The following is a 15,858-nucleotide window of genomic DNA, read 5'->3' as shown; positions in this document are numbered from 1 at the left end:
TGGCATGTGGTGCTGGGGGATCGAACCGCGGTCCCTGTGCTTTGCCAAGCTTGTTTCAAGTAGGTGCTTTAGACCACTGAGCCATCTCTCCAGCCCCAAGAGAATAAGCAGAAATTAAGGAGCATTAATCTAATAATAATTTACTTGATCCCCTCAGAATAAATATGGATTTTCAAAAGTCTTCTAAAGAAGTTGACCAAGTAAAAACAGCACTGGTGCCTCTTTCTTTTTGACAGACTCTAGTGAGCAAGGAGCTTCATTCAGAATCATTGTTCTCCTCAAAGAACAGTCCCCTTCTTTTCTTACTCTCAGATTGTCCTAGGAGATACTGGGGTCAGTGGTTTCTTTCAGAAATGTGTTTAGGGAACCGCAAGTGCAAGCCGCAGGCAGAGGTGTCAATGTCTGAGCTGTCTGACTGAGCCAGGTGTTTGTCCAGAGCTGCAAACACAAGGCTGTAGAAGTAGAGATGGCCTGTGCCCCATGTCACACTCACAACAAAGGAAGGAGCAGGAAGGAGCTCTAACCTGAGAGGAACTGTCTGCTTCCCAGCACCAGGCCGCAGAGGCAAGACTCAGGCTCACGCTTATGCTTCTCCTGGCAAGGTTATCCTGCTTTAAAGGCCCTGTGATAGTCCCCAGGGTTTTGCATGTTTATGCAATATGTTTTGCTTTTTAGCAATTACCTGTAGGCTTCTGCCTGTCCCAAGTGGTCTGCACAGCCCTGCGATTGAGGCTGCAATCAGTGCATGCTGCTGATCCTGAGCCTCAGGGACCTGCACCCAGGAGCCTCCTCTGAGTGGCTGAAGCCCACAGAAGCCCTGCACCCAGCCCAGGCACCTCTCGCATCAGGCCTGGCTAACGGAGGCACCTGCACTGCCAGCCATGTGACCCCACGTGGCTCAGAACTTCCATGAATCAGCACTTGTGGGCTGGCATTCCATGGTGGTGACGAGATATCTGAGATAATCAACTAAGAGGAAACAGGTCACTTGGGCTCAGAGTTCGGGGTAGTCCAGGGTTACTCGATCTCATTGCTTTGGGCGCTGGGGTGTGACAGTATCTCAGGTGGAGAGCGCATGCAGGGATCTCACCTCCTTCCACTGAGCCCAGCACCTTTCAAGGGCTGGGACTAGGCCTCCCACACAGGGGCCTCTGGGGTCAGTCACCAAAACTCCAGCACCCAGTACCTCCCAACCTGCTTGCTCTCCAGAACCTGTAATTCCCCTTTTGGTTAAAAAGTTATTTGATTCCACGCCATCCAGGAGGACTCTGATGGGTTCAGAAGAGCCAATACAGTGTCCTGGTCACCAGGGAGTGGGGACACATATGGCTGACAGTGGGGCTTTTGCTTGATCTCAGAAGTGCATGCATTCCAGGAAGACAGGCAGCCAAGTTAGGACGGGCACCTGGGACAAGCAGGACAGGCACGGCTCTCAGGCTGCCTCCGTCCCGGCCCAGCTACACTCCACTGGTACCAGGAGGGCAAAGGCACCTGTAGCTGCACACGGTTCATACACAATGACTCCACAGTGACCAAGCAACATAAGTCACTGGTTGCGGTAGCACCGTGCTAAGTCCCTCCCAAAACAAAGGGCAGAGGCAGGGCAAGGAGGGGTCCTCAAGCCTGGGTCTCCCACATCTTCAGGGGCAGAGTTTTCTATGACAGCAGATTTCTTTCTGGATTTGCAGTCACCTTTCAACTGAATTCTGCCTCAAAAATTCAGGGCAGGGTTGGCATTTCACGATTTGGGATGGGAAGTGTCACAGATCAGACACTTGGAACACCAAGTGACACTGTGGCCACCTCATGGAGCTCTTGCCACAGTCTTGAGAGAACAGAGGTGCAAAGATGGGATGGCCAGCCCCGTCCATGGACTTCGTGCCCTGGCAGAAAACACTATTACATTAAATCGATGCTGTCAGTTTGCATTTGAGTGATTTTATAGCTTTATTGGTATACACTCCGACTGGCTGAGTAACAGAGTCCACCTGCTGCAGTTTGGACACAAGTCCTTCCAAGGCCCATGTGTTAAAGGTCCCAAAGGTGGGTCTAGTGGGTCACTGGGGCCATGTCGTTGAAGGGGACAATGGGATTCTGGCCCTTTCTTTCTCACTTTGCTTCCTGGCTGGCCTGAGGTGAGCAGCTTTGCTCCACCATCTCTCTGCACAGTGCTCTGTCTGCCCCAGGCCCAGGGGCAGTGGAGGCTTAGGGACCATGACTGAAGCCTCTGGAGCTGAGGCGGAAGCCAGCCTTCCCTTCTTGTATGGTGATTATCACAGATGTTCTGTCACAGTTGTGGGGACAGAATAGTGCTAGCACACTATTCTACACACCTGATTTTGTGAGATATGCCAGGTCTTTTCCCCAATTAAATTAAACCTGATTCTGGAAGGAGGGGAAGTCAGCTTCCCTCACTGGGATCCTGAAGGTCACAAGGCAGGTCATGCAGAGGTTAGAGCACCTGACGAGGGCCTTCTCATCTGGTTTCCGTGGTTGCCACCAACCGGTTCTGTGTGTGGTGTTTTCATCACTGTGGCTTCCTTTTCTTTCCCCAGACCTGGGCACTGATTGAGTGCAGGGCCCTCGCATTGAGCTAAATTCCCAGAACCTGCCCCCTCTCTTTTAATATTTTGAGACAAGGTCTCACTAAGTTTCAAAGACTGGCCTCGAACTTGCCATTCTCCTGTCTTGGGCCCCAGAGTAGCCAGGATTACAGACATGTTCTAACCTGCCTGACTGGTTACTTTTAAATACCACATCAGCACAGACAAAAGCACGCACTAGTAGGCCTAAGCGACAAGGCAGATGGAAGCAGCAAGTTACCCAGAAAAGGACAGGATGGTGGCCAGTTTGGCCTCCGAATGGTAAGTCCATGCTGAGAGCTGCAGACTCATCGTACACTGATGGCACCATGAGCGTCAGCAATGGGTATTTATTGGGGAAACTCACAGTTTCTCAGCTGGTTGAGGAATGTTCAAAAGGGACTCTTGGGCTGGTGAGATGGCTCAGCGGTCTAAAGCACCTACTTAGAACAAGCTAAGCAAAGCACAGGGACCGCGGTTCAATCCCTCAGCACCACATGCCAGCCAGCCCCACCCCCTGGTGGGCTGAGCTGGTCACACACACACACACACATAAATAAATAAAAATAAATAAAATCAACTCAGCACAATCAAACAAAAGAATAAAAATGATATATAAAAAAAAAAAAAAAAAAAGGGACTCTTACTAGTGAAATAGAAAGTTCTAAGGAATACCGGTATATCTTATGGCCACGCATAATCCTTGGAGGATAAGAATCTACAAGGCCAGCAGCTTGACCTCTAAGTGTTCTGTGTCCAGCTACTGAGTAAAGAATTTCTAGCTGCCTGCTAATGACCATTAAAACAACCCAGCCTCAGGAGGGCTAGAACAAGCCGGGTGTGGTGGTGCCCGCCTGGAATCCCAGCACTGGGGAAGGCATGAGGATCTTGAAGAGTTCAAGGCCAGCCTGGGCTACACAGTGAGACCCTGTCTCAAAAAGACAAGAGAGGGGCCAGAGATTTAGCTCAGTAGCATGAGGTCCTGAGTTCGATTCCCAGTACCAAAACCAAAAAAAGGAATGTCAGAACAAGTTCCACAGTGAAGCTTCCAGGCAGGACGGTGGTGACAGCACGTGAGAGAAGATGGCCCGGGCTCCTCTGGGCCATAAAGCAGGCTGTACGTACACATTGCTCCCTGGCTGCTACGCAATATTGTTTCATCGATGCCTGTGTCATTGGCAGGAGTTATCCTGAGGCTCTCCTTCACTATAGCCAGAGAGCAAAGCTAATATGAAGGGAGGAACTAGCCCTCCCTAATTCTCCACTTCCTACACTGCCAATATTGTCTAGCAGGACTCGGTTATCGTTTAGATCTAAAATGTCCCCCAAAAGTCTTGTCTTTATAGGTGGGGCTTTTGGGAAACAACTGGCTCTTGGAGGCGTTATGTGCATCAGTCAATCAGTCTACTGAGGAGTTCACAGCTGCCTGTTCAGAGGTGGGGCCTGACTTGAGGAGGTGGTCATTGGGGGCATGGCCTGAGGGCTCCATCCCCCTTCCAGAGTCCAGCCTCCTTTCTCTGCTTCCTGGCCACCCTACCGTGAGCAGCTTTCTTCCACCAGGCCACTTCAGCTGACTATGGACTAATCCCACTGAAACCTGAGCCACATTTGACCTGGCTTCCTTTTCGTTTCGGGTGTCATATGATGGCTCACAGGTACGCAAACCAAACAGAACCCAGACTTTGTCAGTGATCAAAGATGGTCAAGTCAGCAGGTTGCCCACGAACCTGGAACTCAGGCAGCCCCAACACATCTGTGCCAAGGTGGTCATGGGATACTTGCTGGCCCAAGGCCAGGAGCTCAGCTTCCCTCAGCAATCTGTGGGTTGCTAACCTCCCTGCTCCAAATCAGGATCCCTGGTGGACCAAAAGCCACTAACCTTCTTGCTCCCAGCACTTGCCACATCATGGGGTCATAAGAGGTGAACTGAAGATCTCTCTCCAGCCTCCACATCTTGCCTGGTCTTTGGGGATCATCCTTGTGGAGTCTGATTCCCTTCCCAAGGTGCTTACTGTCCCCTCTCCTCCAAGCATGACCCCATCAAGGACTTAGGATCCTATAACAAGAGATAAGGGAGGGTGTAGTCACCCAAGGACTCTGAAAAGTAAGTGACAGCATGGATCACCAACCAACCCACTCTAAGGGACACACGAAAGAGAAATAATGCCAGAAGAAAACTAGAATGGTAAGGGTAAATGAAGGGTCAGCCAAATAGCTCAGTGGATTAAAGCACCTGCAAGCAGGCACAGGGGCCAGGGATTTGATTCCTGGGCCTGCTGTGCCAGTCCTGCCCCCGGGGTGCACTAAGAAGGCAATTGAGACTGGGTGTGGTGGCACACCAGCTCTTGGGAGGCTGCAAACAGGCAGCTCACTATAAGTCTAATCTAGGAGGGAGACCCTGAACACCCTGTAGACCTTTCCCTAAAAAAAATTAAAAAGGAATCAACAACAAATTTCTGAAACCTTAAAAAAAATTTAAATTAGAAAAAATATACATCTCAACTAGCTGAATGGAAGTAGAAGGGAATTTCTTTAAGATCATGTAGGGCATCTATGAAAACCCACAGCTCATATCAAATAAACAATTAAAGAATAACTGTTTCCTGGAAAAATTAGGAACCAGGCAAAAACACCCCCTCTCAGCACTCCTGTCTAACCTGGAATGAGGCCTTAGTTAGCAAAGTCAATGCAAGGGAACAAAGCCACACAGGATGAAAAGGAAGAAATAATATTGTCCTTATTCATAGATGACACCATTTAGTACAAGAAAATCCAAGAAATCTGCGCAAAATCTTAAGTGAGTTTATGGAAAAACAATTGTCTTCCTGTGGACTCACAATGAATTTTTGTGTTTGTTTAGGACAGGATATACAGGGTGTACAGGATGTACAGGGTTTCTGCCTGTACAATAGCTCTGCGTAGATCAGATTCATAGTGATTCTCCTGTTTACAGCCTCCCAAGTGCTGGGATCACAGGCACACGCCACCACGCCCAGTCTCAATTGCCCCTTGCAGGGCAGCATGCTACAGTAGGCCAGGGGATCGAACTCCTAGCCCCTGCATCTGCCTAAGCAGGAACTTTAATTTGCTGAGCTATCTGGACGGCCCTCACAATGAAAAATTTAACACTGAAATTTGTAAGACAGCATCATTCAGAGCGGCTCTGCATAAGAAAAACATGCAGATTTATATGTTAAAGCTACAAAATACTAATGAAAGAAATCAAGTAAGATGTAAATAACTGGGCGTGGTAGCGCACACCTGTAATCCCAGCCCTTGGGAGGCTGAAGCAGGAGGATTGTTATGAGTTTGAGGCCAGCCTGGCTACAGTGAGTTCAAGGCCAGTCTGAACTACATAGTGAGACCCCATCTCAAGATAAAACAAAACAAAAAGTAATTAAGAAACATAAATTCTCATAGATTAGAAGTTTAAATGTGGTTAAAATATCAATTCTCCCCAAACTGCACTCTATAGACTTCACATAATTCCAATAAATAATTTAAGTAGAAGATTTCAACATGCTGGGTGGTGATGTGTGCCTGTAATCCCAGCACTTAACCAAACAACAACAAATACCATCAACATCTAGACAAGTACATTCTGAACACAAAGAAACTAGAACAGCTGGGGATTGAACTCAGAGCTTTACACACATTAGGCAAAGGCTCTTCCACTGAACCACATCCCCACTTTTAGCAGGGAAATCTTTCTAACCTCTGTTTAGGCAGTGAGTTTTTAGGTACTATCTATAGAAGACACATCAGTAAGTTGGATTTCAGCAAAATACAAAAACTTTCAGCGTATGAAGTACGGAGGCACTGTCCAAAAAACAAAAAGCTACAGACTGGGAGAATATATCTGCAAACCATGTAGCTAAAGAATGACATATACTCAAAAACCTGTGAAAATGAAACAGAAAACAACCTTTTTTTTTTTTTTTTCCAGAACTGGGGATTGAACTCAGGCCCTTTTGCTTCCCAGGCAAGCACTTATTCTCCTGAGCTATCTCCCTAGTCCCCCCCTTTTTTTTAAATTTTACTGAGAAACAAATAGCAATGAGGCAATTTCAAACCAAATTGGTAGGACAGTACATCACTAGCCATCCGTGAAATGCAAATTAAAACAACATTGACATATCATCTCACCCCAGAAAGAATCGCTATCATAAAGAAATCACCCAACAACAAATGTTGGAGAGGCTGTGGGGAAAAAGGAACCCTTCTCCACTGCTGGTGGGAGTGTAGACTGGTGCATCCGTTATGGAAATCAGTGTGGAGACTTCTTAGAAAAGTTGGTCTGGAAATCCCCTTTCAACCAGCTATTCCTCTACTGGGAATTTTCCCAGAGGATCTGAAAACATCATATCATAGGGATATATGTGTGCCTCTGTTTATAGCAGCACAATTTGTGATAGCCAAACCTTGGAAACAACCAAGATGCCCATCACTTGAGGAATGGTTGAAAAAGATGTGGTATTTTTACACAATGGAGTATTATTCAGCCATTAAGAATGATAAACTCGACACCTTTATATTGAAGTGGATGCCACTTGAACATATACTCATAAGTGAAATAAACCAGACACACATGTGTAAATATCTTATAGTTTCCCTAGTATAAGAACTCAAAAGAAGAAATACAAATAGAAAGGTATAATACAAGTAAAAGGGAAGCAGGATCTCAAGGACTAACTAATCAAGAGAGGGAAAGGAGAAGAGCTAGGAAACATGACAATGTCAAGCCATACAGTTATATGTAGAAGATGGGCAAGGGAATGATCCTGAGAATCTCCAGAAGATTTTTGAATCTAGCAGTTAATTGGAAAGATTCTCACCCTGACTAACTATATATACTGATACCTGTGAAGTAAGCAACTGCACCGCAGATGGTAATCTGTAATAGTAGTTTCATGTTTGGAGTGCCTGTCATTCTGGTATTCTGAATATGGGCTGCTTGTCATGACATGCCAGTTGCTGCTGTGCTGTCTCTCGGGTAGATGATTGTTCAAAAAGAAGGGGGTGGTGAATGAAGGCAAGAGACAGGAAAAGGAATATGGTGGGACTGTCCTGCTTCAAGGTTGTATATGGTTAGATTTTTGGACTTATGTGTAAACAGAAGAAGTATATAATTCTTTATGCCTATTTTTTTAAATATATTCTAATTTTTAAATGTTTTTTCATCATATTCTGTAGGGACTTAAAGTTCAACATATCAATACTTGATGAAAAATACCTGTTCCATGTTACACCTAAGATGTTTGATATTCAGACAGATAGTGAAGTTAAGCTTATCAGCCTAGGTTGTATGGTAATAACAATAAGCTTGTCTTCTGGAGGGTTAACAACCTAAGTTTGCAGACCAAAATTAGAGAAAAAGGAGGGTTGCAAGGAAAGCCAACATTTTGGTCCTAGCCTTCCAAGGTCAATTAAGACTCAGGACATAGGAGAACTTGTACTGTAATGTCATGTAACTCGGTAGTGCCCTTTAAAAAAAAAACACTTAATTTTAAAAAGAAAGCTTGCAAGAGACTGGAATAGGCAGCTTTCACCAGCTGGTGAGTGAAGCATACTAAAATCTGATGTGAGCTGAACCTATAAGCACCACGTCATACCAACCAATAGCACACAAACACATAATTTGAATACTTCAAAAATGTTCTATGAAGTGGAGCAATTTCATTTCCAGAATATACTGGAAAAATATCTCTTCTATCTCTCAACCAAATTGGAAATTCTTAATGTCACGTAAGAATTTGTATAAAGAACAATAACTTGAACAGTCTCCAAAATTTAAAAAAAAAGGCTTCAACCAAACACTCAGCATTCCAATCCATTCTATTCATCTGTTAGAAAACAGGGAGACACTCTCTTCACCAGACCCTGGTGAGATCTTTTTTGTTTTATGTTGAGAATAAAGAAAGAGAATAAGAATAAAATCAATGTTAGAAAACCCTCGCTCTCATGATTATTCCCCTTCCCAGTTGAAATGCTAGTCATGCAGGACCCGGGGCTCAACGTGCATTCTTGGCCCTTTACACATCTAAACAATCCCCGGGCTCTGGGAAGATGACTGCTCTGGTTTGCACTTCTGAAGAATGAGTCCGCTGTGAAGGTCAGGTCAACACCAGCATCTCAAAGGTTCTAAAGTGGTCCAAGGGGACTGGTCACCCTAAAAGCAGATGAGCACAGAATCTGAGAAAAACAGGCAATGGGGAAATTACTGTACTCTCTGCTGTTGCAACACTCAAATCCTGGCCAAACAAAATGAACTAAAACAATGTTACAAATCTGAAAGTGTGTGAAGGTTAGGTGTGAAGTCCCTTAGAGGGTCCAAGGAGCTGGCACCAGCACAGGAACCAGGCTAAGGAGGGCAGAGCTGGAGTCAAGAAGTAGCGAAGCAGCACCTGGCCTTCTCTGGCACCTTACTCACAGCTTTTTTTTCAAAAAGCCTTTCTGGGCTGGGGAGATAGCTTGGCAGTCTAAGCGCCTGCCTGGCAAGTACAAGGACCTCTGGTACCAGGCACCATGCCAGCCACCAAAACCAAGCATGGTAGAAAATGCCTGCAATCCCAGTGCTGGGGAGGCTGAGACAGGAGGATCACTACAAGTCAGAGCTGCATGGCAAAACCCTGTGCCAAAAAAAATTTTTTTAAACCCTTTCTGTTTGAAGTCACAGAATTTCAGAGCTATGTGGTATCCTAAGTTGCCTCATACACTATCTTCACTGACCTAGGAAAGCTATTCTCATGACAAATTGGGGAAAAGGAAGGAGGATCTAGATCCCAAAGTCATTCTACAAGATGAGTAGAAATAAAGCCAGTGCTGACATCAGCGCACAAGGATATCTCAGTCAACGATGAGCCACATTCAGAACGGTGACTCCACAAGGGGATGTCAGCCGGTGACAACGTGGAGGCTCAGCTTATGTAAGTATTCTCCGTGATGCTTTGCAAAACTACAAGGTCACCCAATGGCACGCTTCAGAGAATGCAGTCTTGTTAAATACTGTGAGGCTACTACATTAGGTTGGGCCCGGGCAAAGAGGCCAGGCCCAACCCTAACACTGATCCCCCGGCACACTTGACTTTGAGCCACGTCTCTGGGGTCTGCTCCAGGATGGACCTGTGCTCCTCCCCCTTGATGTTCTGGAGCTGCCACTGGCTAACGATCAGGTTTCCATTCCCCAAGACAACAACAGAGGAAGAGCAGACGTGGTGTAGAGGTGAAGACAGAAATACAGTCCAGGACATCTGCAGTACTGTGAGGTGAAAGGTGAGGATGGCCAAAGGCAGCCGACCATCTAGTCTGATGTTTAAAAGTCAGTGTGACAGACTGAAAATCTTTTTATATGAAGTTACTGGGACCCTTCTTTTTCCCTCCCCTCTAGTCAATGGATCCGGAGGAGAATACCGTATTTCATCAAATCCAAGATGCCACCATGTGTTGCTCAGCTTTTAATCACTGTCCAAGTACCTGAGGAAAACACTTTGAAGGAGAACGTGCTCATTGTGGCTTACGGTTCCTGGGGCCATGGTTCGTGGTAGGCTGGCTCCACTGCTTGTAGGCCTGGTGGCAGGGCATCACAGAGCAAAGCTGCTCACCACATACATGCCAGCCAGAAAGCAGACAAAGGGATAGAGCCAGGGACCGGTTACGGTCCCCAAGGAAACATCCCATGACCCCTCCCTTCCTGTAGGCCCTACCTCCTAAATTTCCAATATTCTTCAATAATGGCATCAAATTATGACCTCATAATGGATTAATTAATTGATGAAGTCAGAGAACCCATGACCCAGTCAACTCTTCAAACCCCATTGCTGAACACAGGAGACATTGGGGGGACATTTTAGATGGAAGCCCTAACACATCTATTATTAGAGAAATGAAAACAAACTTAGCTGTCAAAACCCAGCCCAATGCAAATACAGCATCAACTTTAAGATGTTCCCCCCAAATTCAGAAACTTTCTAATAGGAAAAAAAAAAAAAAAAAAGACAGAATGTAGAATGGTAGAATGAGACCTTGCACAATCAGTTTTTCTATTGGGAAGTATTTAGCTCAAAGTGAGTATGGGGCAGACACTTCTTTTTGTAACTTTTTTTTTTTCAGTAATAGGGACAGAAGCCAAGGCCTCAAGTGCTTTACCACTGAGCTACATCCTCAGCCCCACTCTCTAATCTGCTATAACTTCAAATGTATAGAAAGTAGTGTGAATAGTACAAAGCATTCTCAAACATCCCCTTCCTCTGCTGGCTTTTAGGGGTACCAGCTTCCATACCCACGGATCCTTTTCTCCTTCCCTCCTTCTCTCTGCTCTCCTCCCTACCTCTGAGACCCGGTCTCCACTAAACACTGACTTAACTCGAGCTACTCACAGAGCAATGCCAAACTCAGGCAACACAGTAGTGCTGTCCAATCTTCCGTTCACGTGCAAGTTTTGTTCGCTGCTCACAGTGACCTTCACAGCCATCTTTTTCATGCAGTCCAAGATCCAGTCCAGGATCAAGTATGCTACCGCTCTCCTGTCTTGGGACACCCTTTACATTGGAACAGGTCCTCAGTCTCTCTTCCTATTTTTTTTTTTTTTTTTTTGCGGAACCGGGGATTGAACTCAGGGCCCTGTGCTTGCCAGGCAAGCGCTTATTCCACTGAGCCATCTCCCTGGCCCCTCTCTTCCTATTTTGGAACCTTGAAAAATTTTCCTTAACAATTTTTTTCATTGTTTGTTTGAAATGAAAATTGGAAATTTTTAATTGAAAAATGTGAAGGCTACGGAGGCCAATTATTTTAGAGACTGTCCCTCTGTCAGTTCATGAGTGTAGGAGGTAGCTCAGTGGGAAAGCACTTGCCTGGTACGCACAAGGCCCTGGCTTCCATCCCGACATCCCACGCCCAACCCGCACCAGAAGGTGTCAGGTTCTGACAGAGGTGGTGGCTTCCCACAGGGCAACGCTGTGTCCTCCTGGTACATCTCATCAGGAGGCCAGGGTTAATCCTCTGCTGTGATGTTAGTTTTGCTCACCAGGATAGTGGCCACAGGGGGGAAGTCACCTTTTCTGTAAATCTGAAGTGTGAAAGTTTTAAGTAATCAAATCAATAAATGCCAGAGTCTTACTTTATACATACAATTTGTAATATTGAAAATTCAGGGGCTGGAGAGATGGCTCAGTGGTCTAGGGCACCTACTTGGAACAAGCTTGGCAAAGCATCAGGGACCGCGGTTCAATCCCCCAGCACCACATGCCAGCCAGCCCCGCCCCCTGGTGGGCTGAGCTGGCCACACACACACACCACTCTCTCTCTCTCTCTCTCTCTCTCTCTCTCTCTCTCTCTCTCTCTCTCTCTCTCTCTCTCTCTCTCTCTCAAATAAATAAAAAATAAAAAAAAAATTTAAAAAAAAAAAAAAGAAAATTCAGTAGGATAGGCCAGGGAAATAGCGCAATAGAATAAGCGCTTGCCTGGCAAGCGCAAGGGCCTGAGTTCAATCCTCCGCCCCCCCCAAAAAAAAAATTCAGTAAGAATTTAAACTTTTCTGGGCTGGAATTTAAAATATTATACAGACCTACATGGTTCTCAAGCACTAAATAACTTGCACCTGGGGGCCTGCCCATTAGCTCAGTTGCTTAAGTGCCTGCTTAAGTAAAGCAGTCAGGGTCAGGATGATGTGGTTTGATCATGCCATTCCTGACCTGCCCTTAAGGCATGCTGAGCTAGCCAAAAAAAAAAAAAAAAAAAAAAATCCTTCTAGGCTGGGGAGATGGCTCAGTAGAATAAGAGCTTGCCTGGCAAGCACAAGGGCCTAAGCTCAATCCCCAGTTCCACAAAAAAAAATTGCACCTACATCTGCCTCACTTTCAAGTCCACAACACTAGGCACTCTCAGCTGTGCTGTAGGCTTCTGCCATGGCAAGGCTGGTCTTAGGCCAGGGGTGGCAGTGGGCTGTGTCCACTTCATCAGGACCCTGCAAATATCCTGCAAAGTGTTTCCCGAGGAGCACTGTGGGCCTCCCTTCCTGTCCCTGTCTGCAGTCAGGAGCAAATCTGCCCTGCCCTGTCTCTTCATTTATGTCCTAGGAGAGCAGTGGAAATGGTCACTGGAAACAGGGAGAAAGCTATAGCCAAGCTGCAGCCTGCCCCTGAGAACCCCTAGGGTGGAAGGTGCCACCCCATCCACACAGCACACAGCACACACACCCCGAGTCTGCTCACACTTCAGCTGTCTCTCCACAATGGAGATGTGGTGGTTTATCCATTCTGCCCATCCAGCTCTGTCCACTTCCATGAGCACAGCTGGAAACCTAGGTCCCATGGCTGCACAGTCGGGCTCCCGCGCAGGCCAGGTAGAGCCGTCTGCACAGGAGTTCTCCCCAGGTTGTGACAATCTAACACTCAAAGGCTAGCTGGGCACACTGCCTTGTTTACTTTTTAATATGTAACTATTTCTAAATTCCTGTGTCCCTGGAGTCAACCCCCCAAACCAATGACTGTCTCACTGCAATGTTTGATGTTGGCTCTTACACCTTTGGCTGCCTGCTATCTGTGACCTAAGCCATCCAGAGGCCCCTGTGTGAACGGAGACACTGCAGAATGAGCCTAACAAACCCCTCTGTATGGAGCTGATGGAGGTTCAGGGTTATTAAGGACCCAACCCCAGTGTCAGACTCACTTTCTAAAATGAGATTTCCTTGGGCAAACACATGCCTTGCAGAGCACCTGCCTAGCGTGCTTAAGGTCCTAGATTCAATCCCAGCACTGCAAAAAGAAAAAAATACAAACCTGAAAATAAAGAAATTATCTAGACACTCTGAAGTAATGGAGGATGGTGAAAACACATTGTATTTGGAGGTAACATGGTGAGGTGGGGGACATGAAATCTGCAGAGGTCCGGGCACCCCCACCTCTAGAACCCTGAACTCGCTGGGACATGGGGCATAGCACAACCTAGCTCAGATGGCTGTGAGCACATGAAGGACAGTACTGCCAGAGAATTAAGATGCATTATGTAGCTGTACCAACTCCACACAAGCGATGTAAACATTTATGTGTTACCAACACTACTAATTAAAAGAAAAAAAAAAAAATAAGGAAGAACGCACTGCAGTACTGAGCACAGGGCCCTTCATGCAAGCAGCGCAGCTCACTGAAAGCGCATACGCAATCACAGCAAGGCGCAGGCTCCACCACAGGGGCACCATCACCAGTCCAGGTGCCTCTTGTGGCTCACACCAGCCTGTCCGCTCAGCCCCACGTCCTCCTGCCTCCCAGGGCAGGGTCTCTGTGCACATCAGCTTCCAGTACCTGGTGTCTCCTCCCCCACACCCCAGGCTGGCTGAAGGAACTGCTTACTCTGGTTGCTAAAGACCACGGATGCTGACCTCTTTCCTCACGGCAGTGAGGCAGCTGTACAACCTGACCCTGCACAGGGAGGGCTCCAGGGTCTCCAGAGGCTGCTGCAGTCACTGAACGGCCACCCTACGGGCTTCACTGGACTGAACAGGGTCTCCCCTCACTGGTAGCTGAAACATCCTCACTGTAGTACATCTACCAGTGCAAATTCTGCAAGGGCCTTAGAACTCTAGAACTTTTAAGGAATGACTTTCCCTAATAAATCATGGTAGATAAACTCCAATATACCTGAACCATTATTTATTAAACAAGTAGAGGAGGTATCATAAGAAATCTGCCAATTCCTTCAAATGACATACAAAATAACAGGCAATACACAAAACTTGGTACACACTACTCCTGATCCCAATTGCGGTGCATCACAATTACCCAGAAGGCTCTTGTTTATTCCAGAAAGTAACAAATAATTTTAACTCCTGGAGACCCCACTCCAGTCTTTTGGAAATGAGAAGCTGAGTGTTGGCACTGGCCACTATAGTATTTTCCTAGTGAAGCCCAAGGAGAGACAACTCGGGTTGGGAGCCGCAGGGAAGGACAGCAGCAGATACAATAGGAGCCTGCTCCAAAGACACCATCGCATGAGAGACTCTGCTGATGGACAAAGCGAGGTCAGAGTCCCCGAGGCTCAAGGTCACTCAAAGAATGGGGAAGAGCCAGGCCTTTGGCTATTGTCCCCTCCCAGCAAGCAGCCCCAGGTAATATAGTCTGACTCTCCAAGTTTTGGTCTTTTGCTGTGTGTTTAACCAAATCTCTGGCTTCATCTTGAATTCCTAATTTGTACTTAAAGCCAAGGACTGGTCTGAAAAGGAAATCTGCAGCCACTGTGACTCAACCACCTGTGGAACAGCCACGGGACCGCCCAGCGAAGTGGACACCAGGCGGGTGGGCAGAGCCCCTGAAGGGTAGGTGACTGGAAGGAGGGCGACAGCAGCGCGAGTCCGAACAATTGCGGCAGGTCTCCGCCCAGAAACCGCATCGCGACCCGATTCGGGTTCGGGACGGGGCCGTATCTGGGTCCAGCGCGGGCTAGATCTCCGCTCCCGTCCTTCTCCCCACAACCCCCCACCGGCTGGCTGCCAGAGGACGGATTCCAGCCCGGCGCCCCCACCTCCGGAGCGCCGCTCCGCTGGGACGGACCACAGCCCACTCACCTGGGAGGCGCCCGCCGCTCTTTGTGTTCGGTGCCAGCCCGCGCCGCTCCGCCTCCCACACGCCGCCTAGCTCCCAGCCAGCAGACCTGAGGCGGGACGGGGCGGAGCCGAGGCGAGGGGCGGGGCCGGGGCGGGGCCAGGCGTGGTGAGGGGCGGGGCGGGGCAGCGCCAGCCAATGAACGTCTGCGCTCTCCAGGCGGTACTGAGGAGGTCGCCGTGCAGGTCGCTGGCGTTTTGGGTCTGGCGCTCTGTGCAGGGGCCCTGATCTACCCTCCCTGTCGAGCAGCGTTAGAGCCAGGCAGCCAAGTGGAAGACTCCAACCTTTAAGGAAGAGCTGGGAGGCACAAAACTTAGCTGTCTGCCTCTCCATCATGTAGTCAATAAATGGACTTTTACTGAGGAACTATTAGTGCCAGATGTGTCCTCAGGCCGTAGAACACAGCAGAGTGACAACAGAGGGTGAAAGATCCCTGGGGGATGCAGACTAGAAAACAATTCAAAACTTTCCATGTATCTGTAACTGCGAAAGCGCAGCGGAACAGGCCGTGACTCTGGGGGGTCAGGAATGCAAGGGCTTGGCCCGGGGTCAGGGAGAGCCGGATTGGAGCCAGGGAGGAAAGGGGCCTGTTAGTCCCACGGTGGAGAGGAGGCCCGGGCCCTCTGCCTGGGGAGCAATTGGCCCTGCGCAGAAGGTAGGGTGGCCCCGTGTTCCTGTCTGTG

The 15,858-nt window shown here is 47.7% G+C and overlaps 1 protein-coding gene across 6 annotated transcripts in view; it reads right to left on the bottom strand.

The window, feature by feature from the left end:
- Ninl (ninein like) overlaps positions 1 to 15,218 on the bottom strand; it is a 65,713-nt gene extending 50,495 nt beyond the window's left edge. For 2 of the 6 annotated variants that reach the window (XM_023720181.1, XM_023720183.1), the window contains exon 1: positions 15,139 to 15,218. Coding sequence is in view for 3 of the 6 variants with exons in the window: in XM_023720180.1 (XP_023575948.1) it covers positions 4,462 to 4,535 (74 nt within the window). In the remaining 3 variants the exon portion in view is untranslated. Of the gene's footprint in view, positions 1 to 4,461; positions 4,613 to 12,790; positions 12,828 to 15,138 lie in introns of those variants that run through there. The other 4 variants (XM_023720182.1, XM_023720180.1, XM_023720179.1 and 1 more) reach the window with 4 other exon arrangements.
- Positions 15,219 to 15,858: the final 640 nt, after the last annotated feature.

Source organism: Octodon degus, unplaced genomic scaffold (genome assembly GCF_000260255.1).
Source record: "Octodon degus isolate 3935 unplaced genomic scaffold, OctDeg1.0 scaffold00073, whole genome shotgun sequence".
NCBI lineage: Eukaryota > Metazoa > Chordata > Mammalia > Rodentia > Octodontidae > Octodon > Octodon degus.
This window is presented reverse-complemented; position numbering and strand designations above follow the sequence as displayed.